Below are 20,602 nucleotides of genomic sequence, written 5' to 3'. Positions count from 1 at the left end.
ACAACTAATTTAAAATAATTTCAAAAAAWTTTTAACTTGTTGTTAWAGTACAAAAAAACATTACCCCCATCATCAAAGAGCCACCAGACATCAATATTGCTTTTGCCTTGTTTCTTCTGAAACTGAGTACTAGCGTCAAGAAGTCTTTGGTCAGCCAAGTTTAAAGGAGATGTACTCTTCAGATCTGGAAAACAACCAACCAGTTTATTTTTAAAATGTTTTGCTTAATAATCCCAGAAATCAAATGCAACATCTTAATATCAACATTTTGTAATATCTGTAAGTTTAAGTTAAAAAAAAATAAACCTTTTTTTCCCCAAGACTGATTTTGATTGACTGAATATACACTAAGCAATATTTAAAAACTTTGCAAACCCACACGTTCAGCACTTAAAGATTAAGAACTCCATTTAGCAGACATTTGTCAAATAAATGATTTGCAAAATCAAACGACTACAAATTAGCATCACATACATACTTCAGAGCATTAGACAATGTGCTGGTGCTACTACCTCTTGCATCTGACAAAGATCTTACTTCCTTTAAAATACAGGTACACTCTAATTTTCTATTACTTTAATCAAGCACGATGACATTTATAAGAAAGAATCCTCTCTGAAACACTGTTCTTCATTTCTTAAATCCATTTTTTCTTTAAGCATGTGGTCAAAAGAAAAGCTAGAACTAACTGTTGGAATTCTACCCTCTGCAGGAAGTAATGTTTTGCATGTGCAAGGTTCTGAACTACAATATAGACTGTTTTGTGTACCAAGACAATTATTGCCATCTACTGCATAGATAGTTTTCAGAAGACGACTATGATGGTAGTTTCAATGAGATTAATATGTGCAAATGTTTTTAAAGCTATGCAAAAAAAAAAAAAAAAAAAAAAAATCAAACTCCTTTCCTTTAGCTCAAATCTAAGTTTGAACAAGAGGCAGGAATTTGATATCATCTCGGTCCTTATTCTATGAGGAGTTTTTAAAATTTATAGTACATCTGTGACGTGACTTAAATAAGCATTCTAGTTTACTGCATACTGGGATTTCTTCCAACCTATCTTCATAATCTCAGTTTTCATTACTAAAATATAATAGTTTCTAGCTTTTATAATTACAAAAAAAATGTCAAAAAATTGTCAATGAAGCAAACATATCACTTAACTCTCATAAAAGCCTGAAATAAACCCTAAAACTGCTAAATTCATCTCTGAAGTAATTATTCAAAAAAAACCCAAAAACCAAAAAACACAGTTTTCATTGTTTCAGATGTTAATCTCACTGACTGGCTATATTATCTCTTGTTTTTCAAGCTACTGAACAGTCTCAAATACTGCAATAACTATGGCTGTAGATACACTGACTAGACTAAGGCAGCACTTGGGAGTATAACACTGGAGAACCTTTCCCTTACTCCTAAATCAATCAAAGACCCAGTAAGATATTTGAGACTATAAGAACTAAGCAAGCTCCTGAATACATTGCAAATGTCACTTATAAAGAACAAAGTTCAGGAAAAGAAGAAAAAAATCCAGCATTCATATTTTAGACACGTGGAATTCTTTGAGCAACACCTTGATCAGGAAACTTGCATAAACTTTAATTTTGCCACAGCTTAATCTCTGAAAAAGAACTGTATTTCAACTCAAGTACAAAGAAACAAACTAATATTGTATGGTTGATATTTTCTCTCACTCTCTCATATGTGTGATAATAGTATGTGTGTGCATACACACACACACACATTATTATTATTATTTTTATATATATATATATATATATTTATATATGCAGAGAGAGAAGAAAGAGAGAGGAAAGAGTGAGGGAGAGAGGAAGGAGCATGAAAGGAAAACCAAAATTAACAATGTGAATGATTTAACACAAAAAGGTGGAAAATGCCTGCCTTTTTTCAACAGTGGTTGTGTTGGAGTCTTTCCATCCTCGTCCTCCTCTGGAAAATGTTTAAAGATACAAAATAAAAAGGTTAATTTCTTTTGTGATGTTAATGAAAACACAATTTGTGTGTATTAAAAAAAAAAAAAAAAAAAAAAAAAAAAAAAAGATACCCTGTAAAACTTGGAAAACAAAGGTGTAGAATGAAATGTTATCTCATATGAAAAGGGACACAAATACAGTCTACCATGTCCGGAGAATGATTAGAACTTCAGGGAGTTGAGGGGAAGGGGCGGGGACAGTGAAGAAACCACATTTCTCACTTAACTATAAAGTCACTGTAGCCTTGTTCTTTAAAAAGAACAAAAAGAAAGTTACTGTAATGTCAAAGTTTCCTGACCTGAATTATTTTTGGCTTTTAATAGGTGTATAATAAACTAATCTGAGATGAAAAAAAATCCTTCCTACACTTAGCAGCCTTAAAGAAAAAACAGACGTTTAATATGTAAGTTTGTAGCCTGATTCCCAATCAATTTTTAGTGCCACCCAATCTCATTAACTAAACAAATTAAAACCAAACTAAAAATATCCCATGTGGTTTGTAGTCCACAAACTGTTTTAATTAGAAGCTTGGATCTTAAAGATTTTATACAGTGGTATGTTCCAAAACGAGATATTTAAGTGATTAGACATCAATGGCTAGGAAAGCACGAGAAGTTTGTTTCACGGACACATACACACGGACACAGACACCCCTTAAGWAATAACCCCATGAAAAGGGAAGCAGAGAGAAGTAACGAGAATGTCATTGCTAACTAGAAAGTTACCTTTATGCAGAACGTGAGTTTTTTCACTGGATGACGGAGCAAAAGCTATAGAAGTGTCCGTCTCAGTCTTTTTGCTATAATCCACTTTTACTATGACATCCTTGGAACATGGAGATTTTTCTTGGGATGACAGTAGCTCTTCTTCGAGGAAGAAAAATAAATAAATTAAAAGCAAACCCACATTATAAACCACTCATTTGTTCCAAATGGTATCAAACAGAGGTATGTGATTATAACTGAGACTGTTCACAGTTGGGTAAATTCTATTACAACTGACCTGCTATGAACAGAACAAAAACCTTGAAACAAACAAGAAGGAACAAGGAATGAACAAAAAATTTGCACTGAAGTACAAAGACTTGCCTCCTCTGAAAATATCGTCAGTTTTCTGCTACTTCCTTCCTAGGTTTTTGGGCATCCCGTCCCTGCTGTCTGGGTTGAAGTAAACTCACCCCCTACCCCCAGCAGATACTAGTAAGTTTCTCTGACACCTTTGAGTCATGACTTCCTGGTCTTCCTAGCACTCTCCCATTCACGCTGCAGGGCCACTCCTTGCTGTTTCTCACACTCCTTTGCCTTCTTGCACACAGTAAGAAGTTCTCTGCTTCCCTCCAAATCCTAACGTGCTCATACATTTCCAGAAAAGAAAAAACCCTCCCCTCTTTCCTGAGGGTACCACCTGCACAGCATGTGCTACATGTCATGAGCAGTCTTTCTCTTTGAAGCCACATTACATGGAGTGGGCTATGGTCAAATTAGACATTATCAATTTCAGTACACAGTTGCCAAAGCTCATGGGCTTCCTTTGTTATTCTGCTTGAGAACCAACAGAAGTTATACCAGTCAGTTTAAGACCACTTCCTACAAAAGTGTAACCAAGTATTCTACACTGAAAATACAAAGCCTTTCCAAACTTAAGCCATACTGCCTTAGTGAATGTCATGTCTAAGCAGTGGCAGTCTGGAGAAAGGAGAAAAAACAAAGACCCACAGTTTTCTTGGACCATGGAACTTTTACTACATGAACTTTCTTAGTTTCTGGAGTGGAATCTTAAGTATTTCATATCAATTTGCTAGCCTCTTGTATCTGTGGCAGTAAGCAGTAAATCACTGGGAAGCAACTACATACAATGTACAAATAAATATAGTTCTATATATTGTATCATGTTGTTGAACATTGTTTATTCTTATTATAGGTATCTTCAATTAACATTTTCATAAGATGATATTAAAAGGAAATTAGAACAGCTGTTCCCTAGAGGAAACAAAATAAATCTTACCTTGTCCCTGAAGGTGAGAAATATCCAAGCCCTCCTTTAGACGGATGACAACGACACCATACTGAATGTCAAAGGCATCACTACACAAAGGGAACAAAAATAAAACAGTGTTAAAACCTTTTTATAAACTTTTTCCCCCCATAAGACCTACTTTACATACTGTCTTTCAACAAAATTTCAGAAATCAAACAGCTATTTAAACTCCCAAATCATAAATTAGTATTACAATTTCAGTTGCAGTTCCAAATCAACTGCATCAGTGAACTGAACACTCTACTCTGAAAAGCAACATACAGAAAGGATATCGGTTCCATTTCCTCTCTCTCACTCTAATATATAAAACAGTGATTAAAAAAGCAATATGAAGAAGCTAGCATAGTTCTGCAGAGATGATGATAGGATACACTGGGAAATATAAATTTTGATTTTTTTTTCCTTCCATAAAAGCAATTTATTTCAGGCATGTCTCCTCGAAATGAAAACTATAAATTCCTGAAGTGTTTCCAATACATTTGGAGACTTAAAGAGCTATGAAGCTGTAATTTCAAATCAAATTAGAAAAGTTAAATGTGTCTATTTTCATTATATACAATGAGGAAAAAAAAACTTGTTCCTTTAAAATACAGACTAAGAGGAAAAATTTCATTACTGCTGAAGCAGGCAACCAGCCTGAATAAACAGCTAAGTAAAAGTCGGAGTAAAATGAAGGACAAACCCTAAGATTTCAACAGAAAAAATATGAACTTAACCGTATCACACAGTCTGCGTTAACATTTAATTGTCAGTGCGTTAAATGTAAACATCTCATTACAAACAGTTGCAATTCATGAAACTCCCATGCCATTTCCATGGACAGAAATCCCACGAGCTTTTACTCATTAAACACTTTTTTTTTTTTTCTGAAGCAGTAAGATCTGATGTGAAGTGTTCAAAGTATCAATATATACTATAGCAAATGCAAGAAACAAGGTTTGTGTAGAAGCAAAGGTTTTTTGAATTTTTTTAATCCATTATTTAATTTTTCAAATCTCTATAGTCACATTTCTGTTCACRTATTTCAGAATAATTTTCCATCCAAAAATACAGTGGACCTACATCTACTACCTGCTGAGGTTTCTTAATGCATGCGAGAAACCACGTGACTTTCTTGGCCATAGGAATTCTTCCAGTACAAGTCATTCCAAATCAAAACAAACATCTCCTCCCTCACTCCTACTGCCCCCTATTTTTCCACTTCATTTCATGTTTCTGCTTTTTTCCTCAGTCAGAGAGAATTGTTCCCCCACCCCAACATTTTACTCTCTACTTGTAATTCCCCTTCACTACCTTTCTTTCCCCAAGCCACAGTAAAGGAGAAGCATAAAGCACAATTAAAACCAGTTAAGTAGCATACAACAAAACAGAACATGTAAGTGTGACAAGCAAGTTTTGCTTTTTTCAAACATATCTGTAGCACAAGTTATTCTATAAAAGTTTTTGGCCAGCACTAGACTGCCTTTCAGGACTGGCAAACTACACTGGGATTTCCTTTCCCATCTGTTTATTGGCTCCTGCATTACTTTGTGTGTCTAGTGCTGTGTATCAACTACAAGAAATACTTTACTTACAGGAACACTAACTGGACCATATAACTTTGGCATAAGACTATATTCATTTTTTACACTTAATCTGTGCAAAAATTGTAGGAAAAACCCTGCTTTCAATAAAACATATGGTTGAATACATTGAGCAGACCAACACATAAAATACTAGTTCTAAATCTAAAAACAGTAAGTCTTAAATCTCATACCACCCTCTCAAATCCCTCCAGATACATAAAGGGTTCTTATCTAGAAACTCAAAATATTGAAACTATGAATGTTTGCTTATTAATTTCCATATCAGGGAAAATAAATATATATATATGTGTGTGTGTGTGTGTGTGTGTGTGTATATGTGTGTGTGTATATGTGTGTGTATACATATATATATATGTATGTATGTATGTATATGTACACACACACACACTGTATTGAAGATTGCTGGATCAGCAACATGGAAAATTTGAGTCTTACTGAAAACTTAGAGAACTTGTATAACTAAGATCTTTAGGCAAAAATTCGTTGCTCTTTGACTTATGTTCCTTTTCAGTACATTTGAYAAGTCCATTATCTACACTTCTTCATTTTCTACTTACTGGAATAAATTGATATAGGTTTCAACATCTCTCATGTCAGCTTCTCTCCAGTTTTTCTTAAATCCAACAACAAGAGTATTAGGTCTCATTCTACCCAGACCAGCAGCCTAAGGACAACACAAAAATATTTTCAAAGCCTAAATTACTTAAACAGCTATAGTTTTTTTTTTTTTTTTTTTTTTTTTTAATGCAGAAGATTTCAAGTCAAAGTTTTAAGGTAAAATTGCATAATGAAAATACTTCAACATGCACAATACAAGAAACACTTCCATTAAAAAAAAAGAGACGAGAGAGAGAGAGAGAGAGAGAGAGAGAGAGAGAGAGAGAGAGGAGAAAGAGACAAGCGTACCTGCATTAAGTACTGCCCTCCATCTCTCAAGTCCTCTGCATGCACTGGTGCATAGAAGGCTTTCATCTTGTTTTTAATAAGCCATCGCTGATATTTGGCCAAATCAGTTGACAGTTCCTTCACAGCTTGCCTCCGAGGACCCTTTCGAAACAAGCAAATAAATGGGAGCAGGAACTAATAGTATGAGTATCAACAGTGGTAATGCCCCATTTCTTATTTCACTGCTAGAATCCAAATCAAACTTGAAGAGCCTCAAAACAAGCTTTCCTGCTTTCCAAGACACCGACAGAAATTAAACATACTTCCAACAGCAGTAAGAATAGAGTGGACCACATTCATTTTTAAGGAAAGCAGCTAAATATGTTTTAGTGTATTAGGATTGTGTTTTTTTTTTTTTGTACTTCATATTTTAAGAAGAAACTTTGTATTGCATCAGAAGCATTTGAGGAGGAGTGTGAATTTTATATATGAAGCTTTTTACTGGAGATGCAATAGCCTCTCTGTAGCCAACTTAAGTCTGGAACACATCACAGTGTGATTCTGAAGAACAGTTACTCGCAGTTTGCTTCTTCCCCCTCATCCCTTGAAATACACCAGTCTGGCCTAGAAGTTTACAGATATATTCTGTTCTTATACTTAAAGGGACCATAAGCTTGTTTTAAAGGGACTTTTTCTTTTCTGCTCTCCAAGAAGAGAGGACTGCTGAAGTTGCATTGATGCAGAAAAAAACCAAACAAATGAATAAATCCTTTTATCCCGACAGAAACTAGGAAGGAAAGTTAGCAAAATGTTAGGGGCTGGGCTGAAAGGGAAGAGGGGATCAACCTAAAGGGATAAATACTACTGCAAAGATAAGAGCAAAATTTTAACCATTGGCTAAAGCTGATACTCAATTTGCTGCTCAAGAGGGTTTACTTTACATCAGGATTTATAAGAAAATATCTATATAGCAATTGGTCTCCCTGAAACAATAACACTAGGAAGGAAACCTAGCATTTTCCCTAGCCTCCATTACCTACTTCTGTAGGGCCAACTGCATCAGCTCTATTTGCATGGGAAAAGAATGGCAAGGATTACTTAAATAGGTTAGAACTAACTTCAGTTAGTTCCCTAAGCAGTGGATGTTGTGTACCTTGACTTCAGCAAGGCTTTTGACACTGTCTCCCATAACATCCTCCTAGATAAGCTCCGGAAGTGTGGGTTAGACGAGTGGACAGTGAGACAGGATTGAGAACTGGCTGAAAGGCAGAGCTCAGAGGGTCGTCATCAGTGTCGCGGAGTCTATTTGAAGGCCTGTGGCTGGTGGCGTCCCCCAGGGCTCAGTACTGGCTCCAGTCTTGTTCAACTTTATCATCAGTGATCTGGATGAGGGGATGGAGTGCCTCCTCAGCAAGTTTGCGGATGATCCCAAGCTGGGAGGAGTGGCTGACACACCTGAGGGCTGTGCTGCCATTCAGAGAGACCTGGACAGGCTGGAGAGCTGGGTGGAGAGGAACCTCATGAGGTTCAACAAGGGCAAGTRCAGAGTCCTGCACCTAGGGAGGAATAACCCTTGGCACCAGGACAAGCTGGGGGCTGACCTGCTGGAGAGCTGCTCTGCAGAGAAGGACCTGGGAGTGCTGGTGGATGACAGACTGACCATGAGCCAGCAATGTGCCCTTGTGGCCAGGAAGGCCAATGGTCTCCTGGGGTGCATTDGGAAGAGKGTKGCCAGCAGGTSSAGGGAGGTGATCCTGCCCCTCTACTCAGCCCTGGGGAGGCCTCATCTCAAGTACTGTGTCCAGTTGTGGGCTCCCCAGCACAAGAGAGACATGGAGCTACTGGAGAGAGTCCAGTGTAGGGCTACAAAGATGATCAGAGGGCTGGAGCATCTGCCCTATGAGGAACGGCTGCGAGAGCTGGGCCTCTTCAGCCTGGGGAAGAGAAGACTGAGGAGGGATCTTATCAAAGTGTACAAGTACCTGAAGGGAGGGTGTCAAGGGGACGAGGACAAACTCTTTTCAGTTGTCCCATGTGACAGGACAGGAGGCAGTGGGCAGAAATTGAAGCACAGGAAGTTCGGCCTGAATGTGAGGAGGAATTTCTTCCGTGTGAGAGTGGCGGAGCCCTGGACCAGGTTGCCCAGAGAGGTGGTGGAGTCTCCTTCTCTGGAGATCTTCAAGGCCCGCCTGGATGCAACCCTGTCTAACGTGCTCTAGGTGACCCTGCTGAGCAGGGAGGTTGGAGTAGATGATCTGCAGAGGTCCCTTCCAACCTTACTGATTCTATGATTCTATTCTATGATTCAACTAAATTCCAAAATATCCAGTGCAACTCCAAGAAATGGCAAGTTATATTGAAAATGTTGAAGGAAGCCGTGTTGCCTCAGCAGATGTCATAGCACCAAGGATGAGAGCTGCACGCTGCTAGTCATTCTTGCTGACTGCTCTCTCCAAAGTATGAATACGTACATGAGATTGAAGCACACAAGGACAGAAGAGGCTCAGACTGTAATCTCACATTACCCCTATAAAACTTCCTAAGCATTTAAGTGCCAAATRATCAATGATATTAATTTTGCTAAGTTTCCTCTCTCMCATACATATYATGCATATCCTACAACACAACTCCTATTTGCAAGACTTTAGTCTATCTACACGTGCATGAAAGATGCAAAGCAGATGACAATTATTTTAACTGTCATATTAACTTCCAAAGTTTCCTTAAAGGTAGAGTACCGCTAACTGGAAAGTGCTGACCCCTACATAAATAGATTCCACAGTATATTTCAATTTTTGCACTTTTTTCATTTAAAAAAAAACAAAAAACAAACAAAAAAAAACTCCGTAAAAAAAGCCAAGGTAACTTTAAAATAAAAAGAGAGAATACACTCACCATATGCACATGGCCACAGATCATTAAGCCCACATTTTTGGTGAAAGCGTGGACGAGGTGAAGCAAAGCTGGACGTGAGTTTGGAGCACCTGTCATAATTAAGCACTGAGGTCTGGAATAGTGAATGGAGAGGGGAGAAAAAGTTAGAAATTATTTCCTGTGGAGTTTTGTTTACTTATTTTCACTCCAAAAAATGTCTTCAAAATATTGAGCATGAGAATATAATGTAAGAGGATATGAGGATACTACTTCTCCTGTGTGGATATTAAATTAGGAAGAGATCAATCTTTCACAGTTGTCAGTGTACCAATGATTAATTAGTTGTTTTCAAACTTAATAATCCCTTTAAGTCTGACAATTTACACATTTTAAAAGGTAAGAAATACAATTTAGACAAGACTAAGTCAGAGCGATGAATTTCTTTACCTCTTTGAGGTCACACCTTTTTTCATATTCTAGCTTAGATTCTTTTCTACCAAACAGAAAAACTCGAATTGTGCTTTTGTTATCACTATCATTCAGAAGGCACAGCCAAACAACTGGTAATTATTCTAGACAACTTTCTAATCTGTTTTAAAAGTTGAAGTATCTATTCTTATTCAATTCAGAAGATTATAAAAACCAAAGCTAATTTGCTGTTCTGTCTCAACCCATTAACAGCTCCAGTTCATTTTCCATACTAGAACTAGTTAGTTCTAGGATGTACCTTGAAAATCTAAAACACTTTTTGTCATACATTAGAAACCACTGTCATGCTAAGAAGAGTAACAAAGGAGTACTCCTACTGCCAGTGTGCTTAAAACTGGCTTACATATAGCTCTGTATCTCTTTTGGAAAGAGATTTACAAATCAAAAAGCTCTACACTACTACCTTCATAAATGAAAGAACTAAAGTACTTCCAATGCAACCCCAAATGCACACTGATAGCAGAGCATTCACAAACTACATCAGCAGAAGCAGAAAATCACAATTGGAAAAAATTTTCCTATAATATTTGTTCATATGAGAGAGTTTGCAACCCAAAACAGACTCTCAGCAGATAGCAGTGAAGTTGCAACACTGATAACAGGTACCACCAAATATTTATGCCAGCCTTTAGATTTGCACTTAAAAAAGTTTTAAAATTTCTGCTCTTGATAGCTGAGCAACAGCAAACAAGTTTCTGAAGTCAGACTGTTTTTTCCTATTAATGATAGAACAGGATGGAAGAGATAGTGTTTGTAAATAATGAGGAATTTTAATGTCATATAGTCTTAGAACTTCAGTAAGAACAGCCATTTCATAGTAAGTCTTCAATTTTTGCATATTATGCCTACAGCAAAAGCCAACGGTTTTCAGTTTGGAAATGGTAAGTTTAATTAATACTCATATTAATGCACCTGTAATTTACAGTTTTACTGTAATAACCATTGAGGTTGTGCCAGTATCCATCACAACTGGCTGACACTTCTTAATTCAACCATCTGTAACACAGACTTTGGAAATACCCATCCCTATACCTGTTTAATAAATTTCTAGTCACTTCCAAGAGAGGCTAGAGGTCAGAACTGGAGTATTTCCAAACTGACACTGAATACCATCAATCTTTTCTTTGGAAACAATTCCATCTCTTCCAGGTTTTGGGTTGTAGAATTAAATTCAGCAGTAAATGGCACCTGTATCAAGAATCTCTCCCTTACTTTTCACTCCTTATTGAATTCTGCCATAAGTAAGCAAAGTCTCCCTCTGTACATAACAGAAGATTTTAGTAGCTAGATTCCCTTGCTAACACACTGACCATAATCCAGCTATGGCAGAATAAGTCATTCCTTAAAGCTGCAGCTGCAAGGGTTGATAAAGATTCGCTAGACTAAGTGATGTAAACCACTATGCTGGGCACAGGCAGCATATAGGAAGTAACTGTCCAATCTGAAAAGAGACAGGTCAACAGTACAAAAGAAGATGTACAAATGTTTTCTTCTGTACAAAAGAAAGGCTGCCAGCTAAGTTAGTTGATTCTTAAGAAAAGGTAGCTAAGGAGGGAATCTTACTGTTGCCTGATTACCTAGTGAGAAGCCAGAGAAGAAGATGGAGTCAGACTACCTGGAGGTGCACAGCGAAAGAACAAGGGGCAACTGACAAAATATGACATGGGACATTCCAGCATCAAGGAAAAAAAAAAGAAAAAAAATTAATGAGGATGGTCAAATATTGGAAAAAATTGCTCAGTGAATCTATCCTTGGATATACTCGAAGTTTGATTGTGTATGGCCCTCAGCAACCTGATTTAACATCAGTGTTGGAGCTAACTTTGCATTTGGCTCTGCCCTGAGCCAGTTGAGTGCAGGGTTGTAAAAGCTCACCTAGTTAAGTCCTGTCCAATCTTTGATTCTCCCTATTTGGAGGGAATAGTATATTAACAGAAGTCATTGGGTTCTTATTTTTTCAAACACTTTTCTTCTAGAATAGCTTACTCCATAAAATTAGCATATATACTATAGGATAGGCAATTGCCTACTTCAGTAGGATACTTTCAGGGCAGCCATGCTGGCTAATGAAAAATCAGTTCTTTTTCAGTTGTGTGAAGAATACTAGTGTAACCACTTTGCCATTAGTGCAGCATAGTAGTAGAGTCTCTCTAATGTGAAACACTGTAGAAGAACCAACATTGTACATTATATATGCTCATGGATTTTACTTTAGGTCAGTTTTAGCTTGATCACATGGACTGAATGTCCATTAGTAGTTTGAAGCATGTTTTCCATTTCAATTTCATCAAAAAGGAATCTCATTCACAAGCTCCAAGACCAGTCCATGATGCAAACTAAAGTGCCATAAATTGGCATGAAGAGACCTGCTTCTAAAGTGCACTCATGATCAGAAATAAAATGCTAATGCAGAGATCCCAGAGGCTGTACAGGATAGTGCAGTTCCAAATTGTTACAATCCAGAGAAGCTGAATAGGCAATTTAATGGAAACCACCTTTAGTATTAGCGTAACTGTTACCTAAAGTTTTTCACATGATCTTCCACTCCTGAGAGACGAATAGAATGCTGTAGTGCATTCAAGTAAGTCAGAGCCTGTGTTGAGGATCCCCAATTCACATCTGTGGGAAGATTTGAAGTTTCAATATTTTATTAAAAGCAGCTCAATGTAAAAGTACATGATCACAAAATGAATGTTTAATACCAACAGGAAACACATAAGATTTAAGCTACATCTTAGTACATTCTGCACAATACTGGCTAACAAACCCTACTGCTAAATAGCCAATTCTATTTAAAGATAGCATTTCTGTAAAAGTTTTCTAATGCAAGTGGCAGTTTGGTATTTTACAGTTAATAAAAAACAAAAGTGGAGCTGAGTGGTTTCCTATATTTCAAAGGACATGACAACTTCAGAGTTCAAATTTAGAGAGAGGGGAAAAAGGTATTTATTCATTCGATGTCACAGCAAAGGAAAAGCAGTTTTAAAAAATGCTGTATGAGATTAAGTCAAATACTTTAATGAGCAACTTCTAATGAAAAAAGAAAGAGGACAAAGACTTGATTTAGCAGTTTCTTTAAGATTATTAATTTCCTCATAAAAGTTCCAGATATCCCCTTTAGTTGTTCCCATAAATGTTTTACTTTTGCTAGCTAGAATGAATTTATTATCCAAGTATTTCATAATCTTCATAGTCTAGTATATTGTCTTTTCCTTTTTGTCTACTTCAGGAATACTTTTTACTCAGTTCTGCTCCATCTGACAAAACACGCTTTTCTGGAGCCTTCAGCACCGCAACCCAAGCTCTTTTCACATGCATCTTTCCATCTTTTCTTCAAATGCTTACGTTTAAGAACAAGCATGTTTGATTTAGATGCACCTTGATAAACTTTTCTTTTTGTGGTGGTGGGGAGACAGGAAATAGCAGCAGTGAACATACAGGCATTTGCAATGACATTTCACTACAACTGGACGGTCTGAAACAGAAGCTTGAGCTAGCCAGCTAAACAGAATCAAGTTCTCAGTTTCCTCAAAAGGCCATGGCTTTCTCCTCCTCCTGCCTCCCTTCAGCCACTCCCCACCCAAAACCAAAAAATACTCCCATACATACCTGGTTTCTTGTAAGTGACATAAATGTAGAGTCCAAGGACTATGACATATGTTAGAAGTGCTGCCCACCAATTTATGACAAACATCACTATGCAGCACAAAATTGCTCCAACAAGAGAAATCCACATATTGTAGTATTTGAAAGCAGGRCGCCAGCCTAAATCAAAACATAATTTGAAGGATGGGGAGGGAAGAGAGGAAGAAAAACATTTAATCACTACTCCAGGAGAAGGCAGGAGCTGTTCCTTTTGTGCTCTGCATTGCATTTCATGGTAATGCATGACAGTTTCAGCAATGTACAAAATAAAGACTTTGGCACATTTATGCTTTGATTTTCCAACACATTTCAAATTAATCTGCATCTTTCTTACACGGAGGGCAGGATGAGAAACATTTGCATGCCCAAAAGCATGTGTCAAAAGGAGTCTGAAGATACTTGTGCCAGCGTGTCTATTAAAACAAGCTATTAAAACATTTGAAAACAGCTTGCATTACARTTGATTTTTGTTTTCAAGGGTTTTCAAATATAGATTACCAGCAAGTTTCTCTTGAACACACATAAAACTAGAATCAGTTAGTAGTATGTTTAATGTTTTTACATGACTAGAAATTTTCACCATATTCAAAGAAAAAGGATAGACTTATTCAAACAGAATGCAAATATGCCACAGTACTGGACTGTCACTGTTTTATGCCCTGATTCGTCATAAATTAATCCAAGATCAAGTAAATACACAAGGTTAACAAGTGTATGCTGGTGAGCGTTTGGTGTATCAGACATACAGTTGTTATGTAGATATTGAGTTAAGCAAATGCTCTGAAAAAAATCAGGGTGTCTATTGGTTCCATAAATATGAACCTTTTAGGTGCATTATTTCAGCATGAACCACCCTGGAACGGACAAGAGATCAATTTGATCAAGATTCGGTTCTTCAGTTGTCTTCACCTGGCTCACTCCTTTATTCTAACTAGCATCCTACACCAAACAAAACCTATAAAAATATAGCAATAGCACCTGCAATTCCAGTTTCTTCTGTACTAGGAGACTAACTCATATTAAGAGAGAAATTCAAAAAAGGTACAAGGGTAGGTCTTGAACTGCTGATATTGAATTATCATGAAAGCTTTTTTCAAGCAATAGTCCTTAAAGGCACCTCATCACAGGATATAGTCATGGCAGATATCACCATAGATCTATTTGAGAGTTTCTGAATAAAAACTCAATTATCTTGTGTTCCTTCAGCAAAGATGACAGTAACTCCTAAACTTTTAGTCATAGATGAGAGTCCTCAAAATTTCAGAAGACCCAAGCATGTACCATATTAAGCTTGTAATTGAGATGCACCATGAAAATCAAATAGACAATTATATTAAACAGAAAAATTAAAYTAATACCTTTTAAAATATATTTCTGCATCTAGAAATTGAAGGTTAAACTCTCACCCCCAAAATGTGATTCCTACCTGGAGATTTTGCAAGAGAAGCATGGAATACTGAGAAGTTAATCAAGGCATACGAAGCCAAGAAGAAATTGGAGATAATTGGAGCAATGACATTCAATTCAGCTGTAAAACCAAAAACAAAACAAGCTGTTATGAAACACACCAAATGGCTTTGTAGGTTCTAGAGCCAGAAGTCTGCTACAAAATCAGCTTATTTTATGATTCTCTCTAAGGAAAGTAGTTTGCCCTTTTAAATTAACTCATCTGTTGTACGAAGTCACTTACTGAATTACTTTCTAACAGTCAGGAAACATAACTTTCAGTTCAAAAAGAAGTCCATACTATCAAGTTTCTACATCTGTTTTGAAGTGCTACATACTTTCTCAAAATAATTCAAATATAATACTCAAAATAATTCAAATATAATACTCAAAATAATTCAGAGTAAGATTTTTTTCCCTGTGTGGCTTGATCAAACAGTGCAGCTATGTCCTCAATTCTGAAGAGCCTCAGAATAGATGGACAGAGCTTTAATACATACATACATATATAGTATGTCTCTAACTAGAAGTCTCAATTCTCAARCAGCATAGAACAAGAGTCCAACAAGATTAAGAAATTGTTAAGTATAGTAAATAGGAACAGCAGACAAAGTTACTGCATGCAGTTTGACACACACATTCAACAGTACTCATGTTAATGCAGTATCCTAAACMACCACCTGTGGCAATAGCGATTAGTACTCCCCCTCTTTTGGGAGGGATCAAAGAGCCCAATGCTCTCTTTTCCTTGAGGCAGTACAATATGAAACACTTGTATTTGTACTCCCTCCACCACAAGGAACTGTGACCAAAGTGCAGAATCTCCAAGGCGAGTGTCCACTTTTCAAGTATCATGCTGCAACAGGGATAGCATGGCTATACCTACCTTAAACAGGGTTTGGGGAAAGGATGTATGCGCAAACAGGGAATCAAACTTTAACAGCAGCAGCACAGAGCATGCAGGTGGACACGGTACAATTAGTTTGCCATCTACTTAGACGACATGTCACTACCTAGACTAGCCTTTACCTTTGGCAACAGCAGCAATCATTTCTACTGTTTACAGCTTAACGGAACACCCCACTTTAAAAAGTTCTGTTCATGCAAATTTGCTATTCACTGAGGTTATTATTTGTAATTATTTCTGTAATTTTGYAATTATATCGGTTTGTAATTATTAAATACAAAAGTTTATTTCAGATATTTTTATCATATAACATCCCTCTACTTCAGGCTAAGGATATATTTTCACTGATTGGCAGCATCTAAAAACAGATCTGAGATGGTTAGGAAAAGCACAGTATAGCTACAACTCAGATTTATTCTAGTTCTAAACAGAGCTAGATCTAGAAGACAGGAGAAAATAATCCTCACATTAAACAGATTTAGAATGCAGACTTAAACTGTGCGTTAGACCTCAAGGATGCTGTCATCAAGTCGTGAATAGAATGCTTCATAAAGAACAAAAAGATACTGAGATTTACTATAATTTGAAACTAACCAATTAATATGAATCCAAGAGCAATTAAGAATGTTAGAAGATATCCTCTCAGTGGTTCATTGTTCTTCCCATAGCCTTTAGCAAACATCAGAAAACCTGGATAAATGTTGTCCTTGCACAAAGCCTAAGAAAGAAAATTCACAAGTTAGTATTTTGTTTAAAATGTATCTTTATTAACACTTACTAATGCTGTCTTTTTCTGCATATGTTATCTTCCTAAAAGAAGGTTTGCAGCCAAGATGCACAAATTCTATTTGCAATTGTCATTGTATTTTGCATTTCCTACATTTTATCCTTCAGTAGCTTCTATCAATAACAAGCTTCACTTTTCTATATCTGGTCAACTATTTTAAGATGCCAGTAAAGTACAATCATCACGATTTTTTTTTTAAGAGCTAAAACAATGTTTCCTCAGAAAGCAGAAAGTTTGCCTAATGCTACGTTCATTCTCTGCTTCAATACTTGCCTTTGAATTCTGCAACAGAACTCCTATGTTTGGTTCCCTACTGAACTTTTAGGGAAGAGAGTTTGTTCTGAAGATTATTCGAGGATACAAAGTTTTACTAAATGAAACAGAACTCTTAAGATTGAGATTTAAGTTTAAAAAAGAACCAGGAAAAGTAGAATACTTTCAGGAACACCAACAAAATCAATATAAATTAACTTACACATGAATTGGTACATAGTTATATTGAGTTTCCAATTCCAGTAAGAAAATATTAGAATCAATCTACTGACCTCAATTGGTACAAATCCACATCACAGCATACCAGAGTCCCTTTCCAAAATTCTGATTCAAAACTTAAGATTATTTTTTTCAAAAGATTACAGTTTTGTTTCCATACTTACCTGGAAGATCTTTGGTGCACTCACAAGAGATGCTAATGCAGAAGAAAGGGTGGCTGAAAAAATACCTGCAGAAATCAATGGTGCAAATCCTGATACCATGCTCATCACCTGAAGACACAAGACACAAATCCTTTCTTAAAAGAGTATGAAAAAGTRTATTATACAGATGGATGAAAACATTAACTGCACAGTAAATGGAAAAATAGAATATCATGTACTCTCCACTTAAAAGTTGTTTAAGCATCATGCATTCAAATCAATGTAAGAGCTAGGGAACAGCTCAAGAAGGATAAGCAGATCCTAGTTTCAGAGTAAGAGATAGTGGCTCTTCATGCAACATACAGTCAAACCAAGTAATTCTCTGGTCACAATGACCTATGACAGAAGCCTCCAAGGGCTCTTAAGAAAACTGGAAAAGAAATTAGATACAAGAAAAAATCCAATGGAAGTTGTTACATATTGTGACTAAACTACCATTGAATAACAGGACCTCAGGAAGCTCACATGACAAAACCACGAGTCAAGTCAGAGAGTATCCTGGGAAAGTTTATTACCTTTCTGTAGATCAGTTTCTCATCATCTCTATCACTAAGCTAGGGTTGTTTCCCATTCAAAACCACAAGGACAGGACAAGTTTGCATCCTATTCTCCCTCCCCTCTCCGCCAAGCCAAGATCATACCCTAGGAAGACTTTGTAACCCCRAGGAACAATATGCAGCTTCTAATAAACTGGAAGTAACAAATGCTCAGCAGGCTGAGTATACAGGACTCATGTTGATTAAAGAAAGAAAGAAAAAAAAAAAAGAATTAAACTACAAACAAAAACCAAACAGGTTCTGTCTAAAGACAATATAGCCTGAAGACTCGCTTATACTAACCTACCGTTCCACTTCCTTACATAGCTGCATCAAGCTTTGTATGTGTCAAGTGAATTAAGATAAAAAACTGTGTTTAAAAACAGTCATGGTTTAATACTTAGGATAACTGTTCTTTATRAAACAAATCCTCAGCTGCTTAAAGGCAACCAGTGTTTAATAATTTGGTAACATCTTGAMAAACTGACATTTTAGTCACTGGACCAAACCCAGTGGCGCCTTTCAAGCAGAATATCAATATCAGAATGAGGTCTTGCATCATTTGCACTAAAACATATACCTCTTTCCTGCTGGCAATCTCATCTAAAATAGCAGGAYGGGGACTATAGGGAAGAAAGATCAGGCAGAAGCATCTAGTTTTTAAAATCACTGACACACTGAAGTTATACAATCCAACTGTCCCAAGCAACCTCACTAAGCAAGACATGCTCCCAGAAACAATGTACAGGTGCCTGATGAAGTTTTATTCATTTTCCAAGCGCTAAGTTAATGGCAAAATTTGGCATTCTTCTCCAAGTCAGACTGTGAGAAACTGCTAGATCTCTCAACTGGGCAACTGAATCTCTAGGTTGCATTAGGTTTCACCAATCAGTTTAAGGCATGCCTTGGCTGAAAAGGAGTGAAAGAATTACATGTGCCTAATATGAGTGATGAAGTAGCTGTTAGTCATTTAAGGAATGAAAGACAGGATTTCCTGGAGTTTACAAGAAAAAAAAKGTTAAGGTAGGGCAAGCATTTATTCATACAAGTCAGATAGCTAGATATGTCTCTACGTATGCTATATTACCATATATAGTGCCTACATCTATCACAAGATACAAGATACATGATGTATCTTGTGATAGAAGATGTAGGCACTATATATAGATGTATCCAAGATCTTGGATAAGATCTTGGGATCTTATCAATGTGTACAAGTACCTGAAGGGAGGGTATCAAGGGGACGGGGACAAACTCTTTTCAGTTGTCCCRTGTGACAGGACAAGAGGCAATGGGCAGAAATTGAAGCACAGGCAGTTCCGCCTGAACGTGAGGGGGAATTTTTTCCCTGTGAGAGTAATGGAGCCCTGGACCAGGTTGCCCAGAGAGGTTGTGGAGTCTCCTTCTCTGGAGATCTTCAAGGCCCACCTGGATGCAACCATGCTCTAGGTGACCCTGCTGAGCAGGGAGGTTGGAGTAGATGATCTGCAGAGGTCCCTTCCAACCTTACTGATTCTATGATCTATGGTGGTTAAAGGTATCACGAATAAGATATCATAAAACTTATCTCCTAACACATTTTTAACCTTTCCTCTTGTATTAACTCATTGCTTTGGATATTTTCATACTTGGCTATGTAAGATTAAGCTATTCCTCTAATGCCCAAGATTAAGTTAGTTTTATACTTGCAGTAAAGTTACAGCTATAAATGCCAGAATGCAACAAACTTATACTGTATTTCCAGAAGATAAGAGTACAAATGCTTTACTGACAAACATTTCACACACACAAAAAAAAAAAAGTTTGGAGAATATAATACAGAATAACCTTGGCTGAAGCAGTATGATTTTTTTTTTCCCCTCTGCAAGGATATTTGATTGAAGGACCTGTTGTGGATGTTACCTATTTACAAGTTTTACTCTTGCCCCTTTTCATCCCATTAAAACACGTAGTTATTTCAAGGCCTTCATTCTATTACATTCGCATCAACTTCTTGCGCTTTAGTTCTCTCTTTTTAAATATTAAATCTGTTTTATAAACTTGAGAGAAGTCTGAGCAAGGTGTATGCAGATAGCATTTGCTCAGTTTAAGAGTTGCTAATTTACAACCTAGGTTACTAATGTTAAACAAATAAATGGAAGCTTCTTCTAAAACTGAAAGAAAATTAGGACAAGTTCCAGGAGAACCACAGTGTTAAAAACCACCCATGACCACAAAACAAAGAGGCCTACAAATGCAGATGACTATAGCAATGAAACTTCACATCACACAGAATTGGAAGGGCAGGTACTCAGCAAGAGCTGTCCTATTATCACTGGTGCAGTGAAAAACAGATACAGTCACTGCTGATAAGAGACTTATATTTGTTTGACACTTCCAGTTTAGACAGTTCCCTAAACAAAATTTCAAACATTTGAGATAATGAAATGTTGTATTTTGACTAGTTTCAGTTATTTGGTTCAGCAGTTGTGGAGCATAAGAAAAGTCACACAAAAACAAATACCAGCTTCTTTATAATCTTTTAAAATTTTACAATGAAAATGGACAAAGGGTTACTCCACATGCCCCTGCTTATCTTCAAGCTATTTTAAAATGTTTTACAACCTCCACCCTTTGCAGTGTTTTAGCAGAACTTCTACACTGCTTCTGCCATGTAGTTTTGTACTACTTCTGACTTTCATCTAAAACTAGACATTTTCATAAAAACTATTTGCATATACT

General features: G+C 36.7%; 1 protein-coding gene across 1 annotated transcript in view; it reads right to left on the bottom strand.

Moving 5' to 3' along the window:
• The window catches only part of SLC12A2 (solute carrier family 12 member 2), a 59,520-nt gene that overhangs the window by 7,607 nt on the left and 31,311 nt on the right, over nucleotides 1-20,602 (bottom strand). The window contains exons 11-22 of the mRNA XM_085323253.1: nucleotides 17,307-17,414; nucleotides 16,458-16,581; nucleotides 14,937-15,038; nucleotides 13,475-13,630; nucleotides 12,385-12,484; nucleotides 9,398-9,509; nucleotides 6,524-6,664; nucleotides 6,175-6,281; nucleotides 3,999-4,078; nucleotides 2,720-2,860; nucleotides 1,903-1,950; nucleotides 65-184 (exon numbers count right to left, since the gene is read on the bottom strand). Of these exons, the coding sequence (XP_085179379.1) occupies nucleotides 65-184; nucleotides 1,903-1,950; nucleotides 2,720-2,860; nucleotides 3,999-4,078; nucleotides 6,175-6,281; nucleotides 6,524-6,664; nucleotides 9,398-9,509; nucleotides 12,385-12,484; nucleotides 13,475-13,630; nucleotides 14,937-15,038; nucleotides 16,458-16,581; nucleotides 17,307-17,414 (1,339 nt within the window). The remainder of the gene's footprint in view (nucleotides 1-64; nucleotides 185-1,902; nucleotides 1,951-2,719; nucleotides 2,861-3,998; nucleotides 4,079-6,174; nucleotides 6,282-6,523; nucleotides 6,665-9,397; nucleotides 9,510-12,384; nucleotides 12,485-13,474; nucleotides 13,631-14,936; nucleotides 15,039-16,457; nucleotides 16,582-17,306; nucleotides 17,415-20,602) is intronic.

Source organism: Rhea americana, unplaced genomic scaffold, assembly GCF_003343005.1.
Source record: "Rhea americana isolate MKP2758 unplaced genomic scaffold, rheAme1 scaffold_83, whole genome shotgun sequence".
Taxonomy (NCBI): Eukaryota; Metazoa; Chordata; class Aves; order Rheiformes; family Rheidae; genus Rhea; species Rhea americana.
Note: the sequence above shows the minus strand (reverse complement) of the source record. Positions and strands in the feature narration are given on the sequence as shown.